The sequence below is a fragment of the Amphibalanus amphitrite genome, unplaced genomic scaffold (assembly GCF_019059575.1).
Source record: "Amphibalanus amphitrite isolate SeventyFive unplaced genomic scaffold, NRLGWU_Aamphi_draft 000901F_arrow, whole genome shotgun sequence".
Taxonomy (NCBI): Eukaryota; Metazoa; Arthropoda; class Thecostraca; order Balanomorpha; family Balanidae; genus Amphibalanus; species Amphibalanus amphitrite.
The window spans coordinates 53,412-68,745 of record NW_024882395.1 but is presented as its reverse complement, the minus strand read 5'-3'; the positions used below and the strand labels follow the sequence as shown (position 1 = coordinate 68,745).

At 44.8% G+C, this 15,334-nt stretch overlaps 1 protein-coding gene across 2 annotated transcripts in view; it reads right to left on the bottom strand.

Annotated features, from left to right (window-relative positions):
• Positions 1–15,334, bottom strand: part of LOC122367859 — a 54,803-nt gene that overhangs the window by 25,944 nt on the left and 13,525 nt on the right. For both annotated transcript variants that reach the window (XM_043341332.1, XM_043341334.1), the window contains exon 3: positions 2,476–2,603. In XM_043341332.1, the coding sequence (XP_043197267.1) occupies positions 2,476–2,603 (128 nt within the window). The remainder of the gene's footprint in view (positions 1–2,475; positions 2,604–15,334) is intronic.

Below are 15,334 nucleotides of genomic sequence, written 5' to 3'. Positions count from 1 at the left end.
TGCTCGAAATTTAGCGGCACAGGTGGAATGAGAAATAGCATAGGGAGCGTTAACCCGCGCGTGGGGGGGGGGGCTATTTTTTGCCCCCCCCCCCCCTCCGGACTTTTCGATATATCCCCAGAACCGCCGCGCCGATCGTCACCAAACTTTCAGTACCGTCCCGGACATCAATTTTACACATTGTGACCGAAAAATTTCCAAAGGCTATGATAGGTTGGCCAGAAATGACGTCAGAGTGACGTCATGTTCTGCCGTTTTGGACCCAAAAAAGGTTTCGCGGGAAGAGCTGTCAGCCCTATAGCTTTGCAAATACAGAAAAATGATGAGAAATAAAGCTGTAGAATTGATAGTGCTACAAAACTGCTATCTCGGATTGTTAATTTTTTTTTGGATTTTAAGCCTTAAAAATCAAAAATAGATTTCTTTTGAATAATAGCCGGAAAATCCAAAAAGTTTTTTGAATTTCTAAAAAACGGAATATATGTGATAGTCCTTACCGCCTTCTATCCACATACCAAATTTGAGATCGATACCTCTTTTTTGACCAAGTTATAGCGAAAAAACTGTTCAAAATATATTACGTCAAATTTTCAAACTCAATTCTTACCAATTCTAGACCCCGTAGCACAAAACAAAGACCACCATTGGACTCTCCGTGACGAGCTGCATTGAATCAATACCCAGTTTATGCAAAACTATCAACTTTGAAATTTGACCTTTTTTGACCTGACCTTGACCTGACCTCCACCAGAAAGTGACGAAAGCCGTACCTGATGGTCTACTAACCAACACCATTGAGTTGGAAATGAAAAATTGGCCAAAAAGCATGCATCGCACAACCCTAGTAAAGTTGGGTTCATGTGCTGACCCATGGTGACCTGACCTGTGACCTGACCTGGTATTGTCAGTGATCTCTAATAGCAACATATGTACTACTATGGACGTCAAACCTCTTGAGACCCCACTTTTTTGCGATAATTTTTAAATGCGTCAACTCTCGTTGACAATATTCTGGCAATGTGTGTTTCAGAACCTGCCGAAACTTTTACTACTAAGGTATTTTGACGCCAAACGATTATGAAAGGTACTTCTCATTCTCTCGTAATGTTAAATTTCACGGAACGAATCTGCTGTTTGGGTAGAGGCTACGCGCTCATGGGGCGGAGCCACGTAATGACGTCAGCGCTAAGCTCCGCCCTACCCCTCCGGCGCTCCTTGCCCGGCGACCGGTCACTCGCGTCTCTCGCTCCATTCAGGCTTGATGGTGGGCGGTAGCTGGTAGCGGTAGCGGGCGCTGGTAGATGACATTTAGAGCAGATGGCGCTGGTGGCAGGGCTCGATTGTGGCCGAGCGCAGGCCTCTGCCCGGGCCTGAATTGACCTTAGCATTACGAGTGAATGAGAAGTACCTTCCATAATCGCTTGGCGTCATAATACCTTAGTAATAAAAGTTTCGGCAGGTTCTGAAACACACATTGCCAGAATATTGTCGACGAGAGTTGACGCATTTAAAAATTATCGCAAAAAAGTGGGGTCTCAAGGAGTTTGACGTCCATAGTAGGTTACTGACGCCCTATCGCTGATTCTCGACAAAATGCGTTTTCCTCAGTGTTAAAGCGCATTCCCTAGAAGACCCGTGAACGGTGAAACATTTCATCTTTGACCTGACCTGTGACGTCATCGGTGACCCCGAGGTCCATGAAATTTCGTTTCTTTCAACAAATTTGACAGTCCTTTCGAACGCCGTTTGAATGTTGCGGATCCGTCTAGTAGTTTTGGAGATATGAGGGGGGGGGGGCAAAAAATAGCACCGCCCCCCCCCCCCACCAGGTCGCGTTATAAACAGACCCCACCAGGGCGCAGGCTAAAGAATCGATACAGGTACCGATACGCGGTGCGGCGGTGCCATCAAGCCCGGCCGAGAGAGGAAGGTTATGTTTGAGTCACCGAACCACTTGACGATGGGGATGGATGAGGACTGAGGATGTCGGTCAGGGGCGGATCCATAATTTTATTCTGTCAGGGGCCAATGGAATGGGGGCGGCATGTTTTCACCTACTTGGGGCGGCAAAATGTAAGATTGGGGCGCATATAGTGAAAATTGAAGACAACGTCATCTGTCTGTTTCCCTTCCTCTGATGTTTTCATGGATATAGTTATTTGATAGCGTGCGGTGCCCCGATTCGTCACTCCGTAGAGCGGCATATTTTTCGGCTAGAGATTTTAGCCCCCAAAGCCCCTCCCCTGGGTCCGCCCCTGATGTCGGTAAGGAAATGGACAGAGTCGAACTGATTATTATTCGAGGGCCTACTAAGCTAAGCGGAATCGACTCTAATTTCAAAACGACGTGTCACCAAGGTGGATTTATTAACCGGATTCTACTGTAGAGGCCAAAGGGCATGCAATGGTGTTTCCAGTTGGAATACCCAAAGCTAAACAAATTTAAACTGAAAATAAGGGAAAGTGACATGCTTACTTCTTCGAATGTGGAGTACGCTGGTAGTGTCCAGTGGAATTCGGTATGGCTGAATTAATGTTGCGCCGGGAATGTCGCTGAATGTACGGTTGACGTGCACGGACACCAGCAGATAGGCCCATTCCAGTCTGAAACATAAACACAGAGTATAATTGTAATAGGAGTTAATAATAGCTTTTTGCTCACAACTAAAGTAAGCCAAAAACAAAAATCCTGGATTTGCTTTTGGCTTATTCTTGTTATGAGCAAAATGTTATTATAAACTCTTATTATAATTACCAGTATAGCGCCTTTTGGGGCGACTAACGGAGCGAGCGAGAGGGTGAGTCTTGCACGTGCGAAATTTCGAGGGGGTACCTCCAACTGACTTGTGCACGGCACCCTAATAACCGGTCTCTAGCGATGTGCCAAATTTGAGCACAATCGGCCCAGCCGTTCTCGAGATCTGGGAGCGGCACCCTGCACGTGCGCACGTGCAACATGGGTCCCAACTGACTTGTGCACGGCACCCTACTAACTGGTCCCTAACCGTGTACCAAATTTGAGCGCCATCGGTCCAGCCGTTCTCGAGATGTGGAAACGACCCCTGCACGTGCGCACGTGCAGCAGCACCCCAACTCTGGCACATGGATATGCAGTGCCTAGTGGGTGCCTACCTACATGCCAACTTTCAGCGCAATCGGCCAAGTAGTTACCGAGATATTGCAACAATTACAAAACTGACACCTCTTCGTTTTGCGCGTGGCACGTGCATAAGGGGTCACCCACATGCATCGGGAATAGTCCAATACTTGGTAGAAGGAATGAAGCTACCCTACAAAAATTACCCCGTGTAAATCGGTCAAGTGGTTGCTGAGATATAAGCCTCGCAAAAGCGTCCGCACGGCCGGCCGGCCGGCCGCTCATACTCAGAAATTTCCGTTAATCTAAGGAAAGACTACGCTCGCTTCGCTCGCTCCGTAATAATTATGATCATGTTCAAAAAACGTTTCAAATCATTCAAAGTGCTGACAGGACGCTTTTAATCGTTCTCGTTTTGGTGTGGGAATGTTAGGACACCCATTCAGCCGGAATGTTACATCAATAGCAGAATAAGTCCGTTTTTACTTTGCTAGTAAAGTGATAATGCCCCGGCAGGATCCGTTAAGCAAGACTGGGGTACAGAAGACCGAAAACAAATCGCAGGATTGATAAGTGCAACGGAACTTCTGGACAACATGTCATTCACTCTGAATCTCGAGCTTTATTTCAACCCTCGCCCGCATGGGGGGGGGGTGGTTGCCACCCCCCAGGTAGTCTTTCTGCTCTACACTCCACATTTTTAGAGCTAGAAGGCTGATTTTTCGTATAGCTGCTCCTCTATCCTTTCTTGATGTCCACTGAAAATTTCAAGTTTCTGTGATTTTTGGTTTCGGAGATATGACCTTGTTTTTCAGGTCATGTCATAACCCAAATGGCCAATTCTCAACATCTTGCGTTTGCCATGGGCCTTGTGAGCTTTTGACACCTTGATTTCGGCCTTTTTTGCTAGTCTCACCTCCCACCTATCATGGAACATGTTGTTCGACGATGTACAGGTGTCAAGGTCAGGGTCAAGGTCAACCTAGGTCATCTAAGATAATTGCGTTTTGGGCAAGCTGAATTTACTTTTTGTGAAGTTTTTTGACTGCATTTTGGGTAAAAGCTTCTCCGATCATGATTTCATGTAATATGGACACAAAAACAATCGGTGCACACATCAGTATACACACAGACACACACAGACATACAAACACATATAATTGACCTTGACCTAACTTGACCTGAAATGACCTCAGCAGCAAAAATCTGGTCGGGTAGTGTGACAAAGAGGTTCTAGCTGGCTTGGCACCAGAAACAGCATCGTCATCGGTATATGATAAGCAACGCACTTGATATCCAACGGTGACCCAAAACAGCAACATTTTTTAGTTTGACCTGACCTGGAAGGTCAATGAATGACCTGAGAAGGTAAAACTGGGTATCGCAAGTAAATGGCGAAGTACTTGTATGAACAGCATTATGACATATATATGTTTTCAAATATAACCTTATGTTCAGTGATTGCGAAATGCAAAAGGTTCCAAAATTAATTACAAAATGAATATATTTCGGACACTGTCCTTCTTCAGTTCAGAATTGCAAATTAAATCGATTTAATTTGCAATTCTGAACTGAAGAAGGACATTGTCCGAAATATATTCATTTTGTAATTAATTTTGGAACCTTTTGCATTTCGCAATCACTGAACATAAGGTTATATTTGAAAACATAAAACTGGGTATCATTGGATTCGTCTCTTCCCAAAGAATCTTTTTGGTCTTTACCGCTAAGCTCTATCTCCAACAGGAACGAAATGGCGCGGGGGGGGGGGGGTGTTCCAGCAATCTTACATTTACTTTTAGCAATCTTAAATTTACTTTACATTTATCCATCTTCCAGCAATCTTACATTTACCAAATATGTACAATCATCCATTAGTTGAGCACCGACTTTCCGGGCCCGCAACTGACGGGTATACTCTTACCTGTTAAAAGTCATCTGAAGTTGGAACCGTTGGTTCAGTTTCTTTCCATCTTCGCTGTTTGCCATGGTGTAGCTGATACATTTCATTCCAAAACGTGTTCTTAGTGCATTGTTGACTAAGATTTTCTGGGCAGGCTTATTCAGATTAACGTTGTCGACAGAAGTAAAGTCATTTACAAGAAATTCTTCAATATCTCGGGATGTTTCTGTCAGATATTGTGCAAGTGTTGAATTGTCTTGTATTAAAATATCAATATTTCTGTAAATTCCATTGTAAGAATCCACGCCACCTTCTGCAGTAAGACCAAGAGTGTATAATAGGTCGATGTTTCTAAGCCAGGTATATATTTCTAGCAGATCATAAGGAAAGTCGGTAGAGATGACATCTTCTGCAAAGCTGATGCACTCCGGGTACCTTTGCAGGAGGTGTGCCTTTTTCGCGATAGTGTCGTCTCTGTGCGCGTACTTGTTGTCATGCAAACAGTCCATCGCTGTGTGAAATGTTTTTGCAAATTGATTTATGTTGTACTGCTTCGACAATGCTCTTAAGTTATTGGCCCTTTTTGTGTGAATCTTGTAGTCCATTAAGTGTATAGGGTCAAATGGACCAACTGGACAGACTGTTATTTGCAAGTTTTCGTTGTCCACTGAGCTGGTTGCCTTGAATTCCTGTAACAGAGTGACATCAGTTAGCATAGAGGCTAATATAACTTTAGAACAAAAATGTTAGGGGATAAATTATTAAAGGGACCCTCCCGCCTTCAAAAAGTTAATGAATTGGCATAAAAGTGATGTACTGTGGTTCAGAAAGAGGGAAAATGAATATCTACCAAATTTCACTGAAAAATATTCACCGGTTTTTAGATATCATACTTTTATTTTTTGGCCTCCGCTGTTCCTATGACGTCATTTGGAAGCAACAATTTTTTTCATTTTTCATTTTATTTTATTCAGGCCTCCCTCCAACGGGCTCTTGTATTGTCCCAATTATAGGAGGGCTCCATCTCCTCCCGGCCACTGTACCCCCCCCCCCCCCAGGCTACGGCTGAAGTGGGAGCCTACCCCCTGGTATCTTATCACCTGGTATCAATTTGGTATCTTAAGAGTGCGACAGATGCTGCGCGCAAGACAGTGCATGGGTACCACCACATCAACAATTGTCTTCTACCTAGGTTTTAGTAAAGGCTTTGAGAATCGCTAGATCTGCGGTGATGTCACGAAGTCTATGGTGCGTTCAAATGCATTAGCCCCGAATCTGAAAACTGCTGTCTTTGAAATTAAATATCACCGAAGTAAAGCATTTCTCCATACTGTGAGTGCCCAAACCGGTAATTGCAAGCCTGGGACCCCAATTTGGCTATCTCAATTCAAAACTTATATTAACCCGGCGCCGCCTGGGCTATTTCCGTACCCACGACAGCCTGGGGGGTCGGATCCGACCCCCCCCCTGTTATCTCGAGAACCAATGGTCGCATCGAGCCTCACGAGGCGGCGTTCGAAGACCTTCCCAAAGCACTCTTAAGATTTTAAGATTGAGATCAACTTTCTGGTCAAGGTCAGGTCAAAGGTCAAATTCTGGGGTTTTGCATGATTAGGCTTACGGACAGCGGAATCGATAGCTGCTGCTCGAAACTCACCAAAATGACCTCAAAGACCTAGTGAAGGTACCATGTGCGACGTGCGTATAGGGGTCATACTAAGTACTGGTTAAGGTCAGGTCAGGTCACGAAAGGTCACGGTTTTCACTTTCTGCTACATGGGCGTGCGACACATGTTTTATGGCTTATTTTTCACGCCGAATCCGATGGTAATGGTTATATGTGACCCCAAGTCACTGCGCTGGTGATAAGTGTGCATTGAAGGCATAAAAAATCGTTTATACCATACATAACTAAACGAGGGCTAAGAAAAAAGTCAATTTTTTTCAACTGTTTATTTTTGACATAAAAATGCACTTTTCTTGACGAGCTTTGTCCCAGGAATCTAGTGGTGCCATTTGTTTTCATATGCGATGTTCAGAAGAGCCTCTAATTCACGAAAATGCTTATGACGTCACCATGCCCTATGCATGTTGGAGCTATTTTTTACAATTTGGGGGTCTAAAATCAAGATAGAAAGTTGAAATTTGGGGCATCTAATGTTCTTATAGAGCTCTATAACATGTATTCCGTTTTTTTTTTGGAAATTCTCAAAATTTTGGATTTTATCAGCTGTTTTCCAAAAAATATAGTTTTTTTTTTAATTTTTAGGGGTGAAAAACGCATTTTATGGAAAATCCGAGATAGCCATTTTAAAGAACTCGTTGAGCTGCGTCTATTTATGTCCTTTTGCTTATGTCCTTGTATTTATTTTTGTGTAAATACTTAATAATAGTGTGAAATTTCGAAACATCAAGTGATTTTATGTTCATGGCCGCAACAGTTTATCTCCTGGTTTCGTAATTTCTCTGTAATATTCGTCTTTCTGTCACGCTTGGGCTGTGGCCCACTTCAGCTCTCGTCTTTGACCTACTTCAACGGTGAGACAGCTGAACATGACCATCATCATCAATGAATTGCTTTGTTATATGATTGCGAAGATTGATAGTGTCCCAACAGATACTATTGTAAGACTTGTGAGTGAAGCCTTTACTGGCAGCGAAGTTGATACGGCGAAGAAATTACTCTGTGAACATGTTGATGAATCAGTCAAGGCAGGAAACAAGCGCAGTCAGAACAAAAAGAAGCATGACTTGGACGACATTGTGAAGATGCTGGTCTTGTGCGACAGAAGCAATCTTCCTAGTTTTGTCGCACTTGACCTGGCCAAGCTTCCCCCTGTGTCAATCGACTGTATTGACGTCAGTGCACTAATGCGGAAGCAGCAGATGCAAGAGGTCGAAGTTTCAAACTTGAAGAGTCTGGTTCAGGAGATACTAACGGTGACCGCTGAAACCTCCAAGCGGGTGGAAGAAGTAAGTCGGGGGCGCCTTCGAGATATACCCGAGGCCCCCAGGTGTCTAGCAATCAGGCCGGCCACTTCGTGCCCCCTCTCTGCTCCCTCTGGAGATTCTGCATCTGGTGGTGCCACGGTGGCTGCGTCTATGCCCCTGTCTGATGTGGCGGGACCTGATCCTGCGCAGGCATGTCCGAGGCCCAGCTACTCGGAGGTGGTGGTGAATGGCGAGCAAGCGGCCACTGGTCCTGACAGCTCTGATGGGCCTGAGTGGTCACTGGCCAACAGAAGAAAGCGTGCCAAGGCGCCGGCACCGAGGAAGCCTGCTGCAACTGCCTCAGTCGCTCAGCCCCAGGGCACTGCTGGAGATCAGCAGACAAGACCCGTGGCGAAGAAGGCTGTCATCGGCTCCAGGACTTCAGACTCCATCAAAGCTGTAGCAGCTGTGAAACGCGTCCCGGTCTTCATCTCGCGGCTTCCACCTGGTACTGGAGAGGAGGCCGTGAGGAAGTACGCCATGGAGCAGACTGGTGCTGATGATGTGAAGGTGCTTCGACTGAAAACAAGGTACGATACCTATGAATCATATAGGCTTGACATTTTGAATCCATCCTGTGATGACGTCCTGGATCCAGACCTCTGGGCGCTGGGTCTTGTGATCCGCCGGTTCTTCTCGGGTCGTCAATCTTCGGACAGTAGTACATCAGCTCCACCTGAGAACATTCGCCCGGCTGGGTCGGGTGCGCGCTACTGAGGGTATGTGATCCCGACTCTGGTTGTTGTTTACTTAAATCAAACGTGTCACCATGTTACGAGTCAGCTCATATAACTGCAAATCTTCTAAACGTAATGCAGTTGGAATCAAGAAGTTGTGTGATATCTCGGATGTTGTATTCCTGCAGGAACACTGGTTATTTCCTCAAGAACTTACCCTTTTGAATAATGTTCACAATGAGTTCATGTCTTTTGCCACTTCATCCATTGACCCGTGTGACCGTGTAATTCTGGGTAGGCCGTATGGAGGTGTTGCCGTCCTGTGGAGGAGTAAGCTGGCTCCGCGGGTAAGACCTATCTCCTTTGATGACGACAGAATTATTGGATTAGAATGTAATTTAGGTGGCCACAAACTGCTTCTCGTTGGGGTTTATCTTCCGTATGACTCGAGACAAAACTTTGATCAATACGTGTACTATCTAGCTAAGCTCAAAGGAATCATCGATGATTTTGACTCACCCAATGTCTGCATTGTAGGCGACTTTAATGCTGACATCATCAAGCAATCTGACTTTGGAATTGAACTTGAATCATTCTGTCATGAGGCAGACTTACGCATTGCTGATGTGTTGTTATTGCCCCAGAGTTCAATCACTCATACTAATGATGGCAGTTGCACAGAATCTTGGATTGACCACATAGTCTGTACAAAGAGTCTTTACTCTCTCGTTCGTGCTGTTAGGGTTGATGTGTCGATTATGAGTTCTGACCACTTCCCAGTGTGTTGTGATCTGGAAATCATGACCACCGATCCTATCCCGGATTCACACGAGGCTGCTGAATCTGATCCTAGGTGGGTAGTTGATTGGTCTTCTGTTGACGAACTTGGTCTGAACAACTTTGCTATGGCTGCGAGGGAGCAATTGTCTAATATTGACGTACCGTTTGAGGCTATATTCTGTGCTGCCACTGACTGTAGTGTAGCCCACAGAGAGGCTATCAATAGTTATTATGAAGCGATAATTGATGCTATTAAGAGTGCTACTCTTACTACTGTGGCCAAACGAGCGCATGGTAGCTGTAAGCGAACAATCCCAGGTTGGACCGAGTTTGTGGAGGAGAAACACACCTTGTTCGGTGATGTTTACTCCCTTTGGTCCCTGGTTGGAAAGCCCCGTCAGGGCTACATCTACAGCCAGTTGCGAATGGCTAGGTCACAATTCAAGTATGCGCTTCGTTTTTGTCTTAAGAATGAGAAAGAGCTGCGAGCAAAATCACTAGCTCATAAATTTGCTAAAAACCCGCGCGACTTAGCAACTTTTTGGAAAGAAGTTCGTAAGCTTAACGCTGATCCGCCACTGGCCCAGTCTATTGGAAGCGTCAGTGGAGAGAAAAATATAGCGAACATGTGGAAGGATCACTTTGCTGATATTCTGAATAGTGTTGATGGCGATGACTGTAAAGAAGGTGTTCTGAATCAGCTTCGTAATGATGGTGAAGGTGCTGATATGTTCTCGGTTCCTAAGGTTTTAGAATCGATCCATGAGCTGTCGTCAGGTCGCTCTCCAGGTTGTGACAGTCTATCTGCTGAACATTTTAAGTTTGCGGGTGTTCCATGTGCTACGCATCTATCGTTATGTTTCTCGATGATGGTGAGACATGGCGTCTTGCCTCCTTCTTTGTCGAAGGTGATACTTCGCCCTATTGTGAAAGATCGGACAGGCAAATTGACTGATAAGGATAACTATAGGCCAATAGCTTTGGCCACGGTGAGCTCTAAAATACTGGAGCGGGTCATACTCACTCGATGTAAAGCAAGTCTTCTCACTAGCGATCATCAGTTTGGATTTAAGGAGGGCCACTCCACCGATATGGCTGTGTATGCGTTAAAAGAAATTGTGGACCACTATTTGCGCAATAGGAGTGCAGTCTTTGTCTGTTTTCTGGACGCTAGAAAGGCGTTTGATCGCGTGAACCATTGGACTCTATTTGATAAGCTGTTGAGTAGGGGAATGGATAATAGCGTTGTAAAGGTCGTTCTCCACGGTACATGTTTTGCGCGTTTTTAATGACGTTTTAACGCTTTTTTGATGTTTTGCGAGTTTTTCATGATCCGGCGTTGATCTGTACCATTAAATTACACGGTGCCATCTCCACGGCGGAAGATTAGTCAAAAATCGAAAAACGCGTGGCTTCATAAAATCAAAAAACTGCAAAACTCGTAAAACGCGTCAGGTTGTGTCATGCCAAGTGTCATGCAAAACTCGTAAAACCTTTAAAAAACGCAAAACTCATTTGTAAAAACGCGCGATTTTATCCAAACATTTGGATCGAATGAAAGTTTTCCGGTTTTTGACAAGGCTAAGAAGGTAATCCTTCTGCTATTAATACCATTTTACGGTGAAATGGATGCAATGGAAAGTGTGTAAAGCGAGGAAACGCAAGTTGATTAAGCTAATGATCATGGCAAGTACTCATACAACCATAGCAATAACTTCTGTTGGTATTTCGACGATGTGGATGTCAAATAATTACATAGTGAGTCTATGGATAACAGATATTACGATATCAGATCATTTCTGATAATTGATAATTAACTGATGTCATAGCGGTGATAACAATAGGGTAACGTGATGATACCCCTATAACTATCTTTACAGCGAAAATCGAGGGGTTAATAGAAGCCGTGCGCCAGATACCTATACCTGCCCTGTGGGACAAGAGGGCCACGGCATACAGCGCACGAAGGGCGGAGAAAGATGTTCTTTCTCTGAAATTGAAATTGTTCTGAAATTGTAATTGTTCTGAAAGACTGACAAACTAAAACCGTAAAAGCGAAAAACTCGCAAAACTCGCAAAAGCGTCTGTTAAAAAGCGAAAAAAGCGCAAAACTCTCGTTTGCTAAAACGCGTAAAAACCGAAAATGTTTACACGTGGAGACAGTACTTAAGGCTCCTCGTTCGGTGGCGAGACTCACAGAGGTATCATGTGCTTTGGGGTAAAACCCTCTCTGAGGAGTTCTCTGTGACGAATGGCGTAAGGCAAGGCGGGATACTCTCTCCGTACCTGTTTAATGCTTATACCGACCAGCTGTCAGAAAAATTGGACCTGAGTGGTGTAGGATGTCATTATCTGGGGAGTATAAACCACCTATATTATGCGGATGACATGGTGCTCCTATCCCCTACGCCACAGGGTCTGCAAAAAATGGTTGACATTTGTGCTGACTATGCAGGGAATCATGATATTGTGTTCAATACCAAGAAATCAGTGTGTGTGTCGATTCTGCCTCCACTGTTTCGAAATATGATCCTGCCTGATATTGTGCTGTGTGGAAATGTTCTAGCTTATGTTGATCAGTACAAATATCTTGGCTTCCATATCACCAGCAGCCCCAAGAAAACTGATGATCTGGAAATCCAATATCAGTATCGTCTTCTTTGTTGTCGGGCAAACTCCCTGATCAGGAAATTTGCAATGTGCTCATATAATGTGAAACGGTACTTATACTCTACGTATTGTTCTAATGTACATGGTGTGCATCTGTGGCATTCTTATCGCTCTTCTGTGTCAAGGAAATTTACTGTTTGTTTCAACAATGCAGCTAGAATGTTCTTTGGTTATCATCGTTTCTGTAGTGCGTCCGACATGTTTGTGAATGAAAGAATCGATAACTTTATGGCGATGTATCGAAAGGCCGTCTATGGATTCATGACTCGCCTGAGCCAGACGGACAACCGAATCGTATCCTCCCTATATGAAAGTGATCTGGCATGTTATTCATCGATTCGGAGAGCGTGGTGCTCTGCCCTGTACAGTGGTACAATTTTGATGTGATGTGACTGGTACTGGACCTCGAGTCTGTCAAATACAGTTATCTCTCTCTCTCTCTCTCTCTCTCTCTCTCTCTCTCTCTCTCTCTCTCTCTCTCTCTCTCTCTCTCTCTCTCTCTCTCTCTCTCTCTCTCTCTCTCTCTCTCTCTCATTTTTTGGTAAAAAATATCAGCTCTGCTTATCAAGGGTTTTGAAATATTTTGTATTGGTTACAAAGCCGAAATTATGGTAAGATATGCGCCTAAAATCTAAATCTGTTATCGCTTGTTGTCTTATCTTTGATATGTCCACTGATACCTTGGGCCTAAGTTATTGCGTTATTATTTGACAGTTGTAGTCCTTTCCTCGAAACAAACATGTAAAATATGGAAAATATAATGCATTTCACGAAAGTTTAGCCATGGGCATCAACAAAGTACGATTACATAAATAAAGAAAAGATTCTTGCAAGAGCACTGGAAAATTCACGTTTAATCACTAGGAATATTATACCTTCTTCTTGTTCTTATGTCGTGGTAAATTATTCATGCATTATGTTCCTTGGATATCCAGTTGTTGTGCCATTCTGAGTTGATATTTTCAGACGCGATTCTTTTTGAAGCAAGGTATTTTGATGCATTTTCTTCTATAAATTTCCTTTAAAGCTGTATCCACAGCAGTAGCGCAATCACTGTTAGGAAATTATGGACAAAACAATTGTATAAAAGTGTCACCAAAACCCAAACCAAAACCTGTCAAAACTACTTAGCATGTATGCGGCATGTAGGAAAAATCTTACTGACCTCAGTCGTACCGTCGTACGAACTTATTTGGAAACTCGGCTTGCAAAATTTGACTCCGGCCCTCGTGCTTCGCACTCGGGCCTCCGTCAATTTTGCAAACCTCGTTTCCAAATAATTTCGTCGGCCCGGTCAGTTATATATATTCCCTGAGTTTATCGCCAAGTCCTATTAGACTGTAGATACAGGATATAATTTTCAAGCGGGCTCAGATGAGATCGGAGATCCTACCCCATGATTTGCCTTGAGATCCATTGAGATAATAGATTCAACATTCGGATAAATGATAATGCATATGTCTTTATGTATTTACAACCAGTATAACGCCTTTTGGGGCGACTAACGGAGCGAGCGAGAGGGTGGGCCTTGCACGTGCGAAATTGCGAGGGGGTACCTCCAACTGACTTGTGCACGGCACCCTACTAACTGGTCTCTAGCGATGTGCCAAATTTGGGCACAATCGGCCCAGCCGTTCTCGAGATCTGGAAGCGGCACCCTGCACGTGCGCACGTGCAAAATGGGTCCCAACTGACTTGCGCACGGCACCCTACTAACCGGTCCCTAACTGTGTACCAAATTTGAGCGCAATCGGTGGAGCCGTTCTCGAGATCTGGAAACAACCCCTGCACGTGCGCACGTGCAGCAGCGCCCCAACTCTGGGGTACATGGATATGCAGTGCCTAGTGGGTGCCTACGTACAGTCACCAGCACTTGCTACTAATCACCTCGTTTTTGCTCAGTAGTTTGAAGACCGATCAATTCTCAGTCGAGCAAGATACGTCAAACGATCGGTTTGGTCCTCCGATTTTCGAATATCTAACTTGTTTTTGTATGTTCGAAGCATTTTGAGATGAGGAGCCAAAAAAAACGTCTTTTCTGCCCTAAAGTTGCCCCAAGAAGTCGTAGAACCTAGCCCCGCCTCTGATCCACAGACCACTAGTGCCATCTCTTGTCAGCCGAACAAACCGCAGAAGTAAATAATGTCACGTGACCTTTGCACACGCTACAATTACTACGCAGTTGTAGTGGGGGAAGCGGGGCGGAGGCGTGGAGAGGGACGCGATCGGTCGGCTGGGGTCAGGTCGCCGAGGTCAGAGGTCATCCGCCGGAGGGTGTTTGGGTGGTTGGGCCGTGTGGGTTGGGGCCTGCGGAGTGGGGAGCGCCTGGACCTGTCTGGAAACAAGTTCTACAGCGCTGTGGCAGTCGAGAATATTGTGAGAAAAGAGAGAGAGAGAAAGAGAGAGAGAGGAGAGAGAGAGGGAGAGGGAGAGAGAGAGGGAGAGAGAGAGAGAGAGAGAAAGAGAGAGAGAGAGAGAGAGAGAGAGAGAGAGAGAGAGAGAGAGAGAGAGAGAGGAGAGAGAGAGAGAGAGAGAGAGAGAGAGAGAGAGAGAGAGAGAGAGAGAGAGAGAGAGAGAGAGAGAGAGAGAGAGAGAAAGAAGAAAGACTGGAGGGAAGGGATAAGGACGGGAGGAGAGAAAACAGAGACAGAAAAGGAAAACCAGGGAGGGTGAAATGAGAGAGAGAGAGAGGGTAATGGGTAAATCAGTGAGGGGGAGCGAGAGAGAAAATATTTAAATGTATCAGCTTGTTTCGTATGTAAAATGTAAATTTGCTTTCCATCATTTCAGCTTCGGATTGGAAATTAAATCTTAGCATCCTTATGATAAACAAACGCTGACGGGATGGGGACGTTTTTATGGTCGTCGTTGGCAGCTCGGCACTAATGGGGATGATGTTGAGGGTTTCGCAAGTATTTCATAAAAGAGATGCTATTTTTTGCATCACCTATTAAACATTTTTTTTTACGTTTGCTATGAAAATGTTAGGCCCAGTTCCTTCAAGATCAGCTCCACGACTCCACAGCTTACAACAGGAGCTAGCTAAAATAACAATTCACCCGAGCCGTGTTGATAGCATGAACTTTCCGTCGAGTGCTGAGGGGGGGGGGGGTGTTTCACGCCCCTCCGTCTAACTCAGCTCCTGGGCCACGTTGCGACACGCGGTAAGCGGCAATCGAAAGAGCGTCAAAAATAAGAAGGAAAACACTCGGTCATT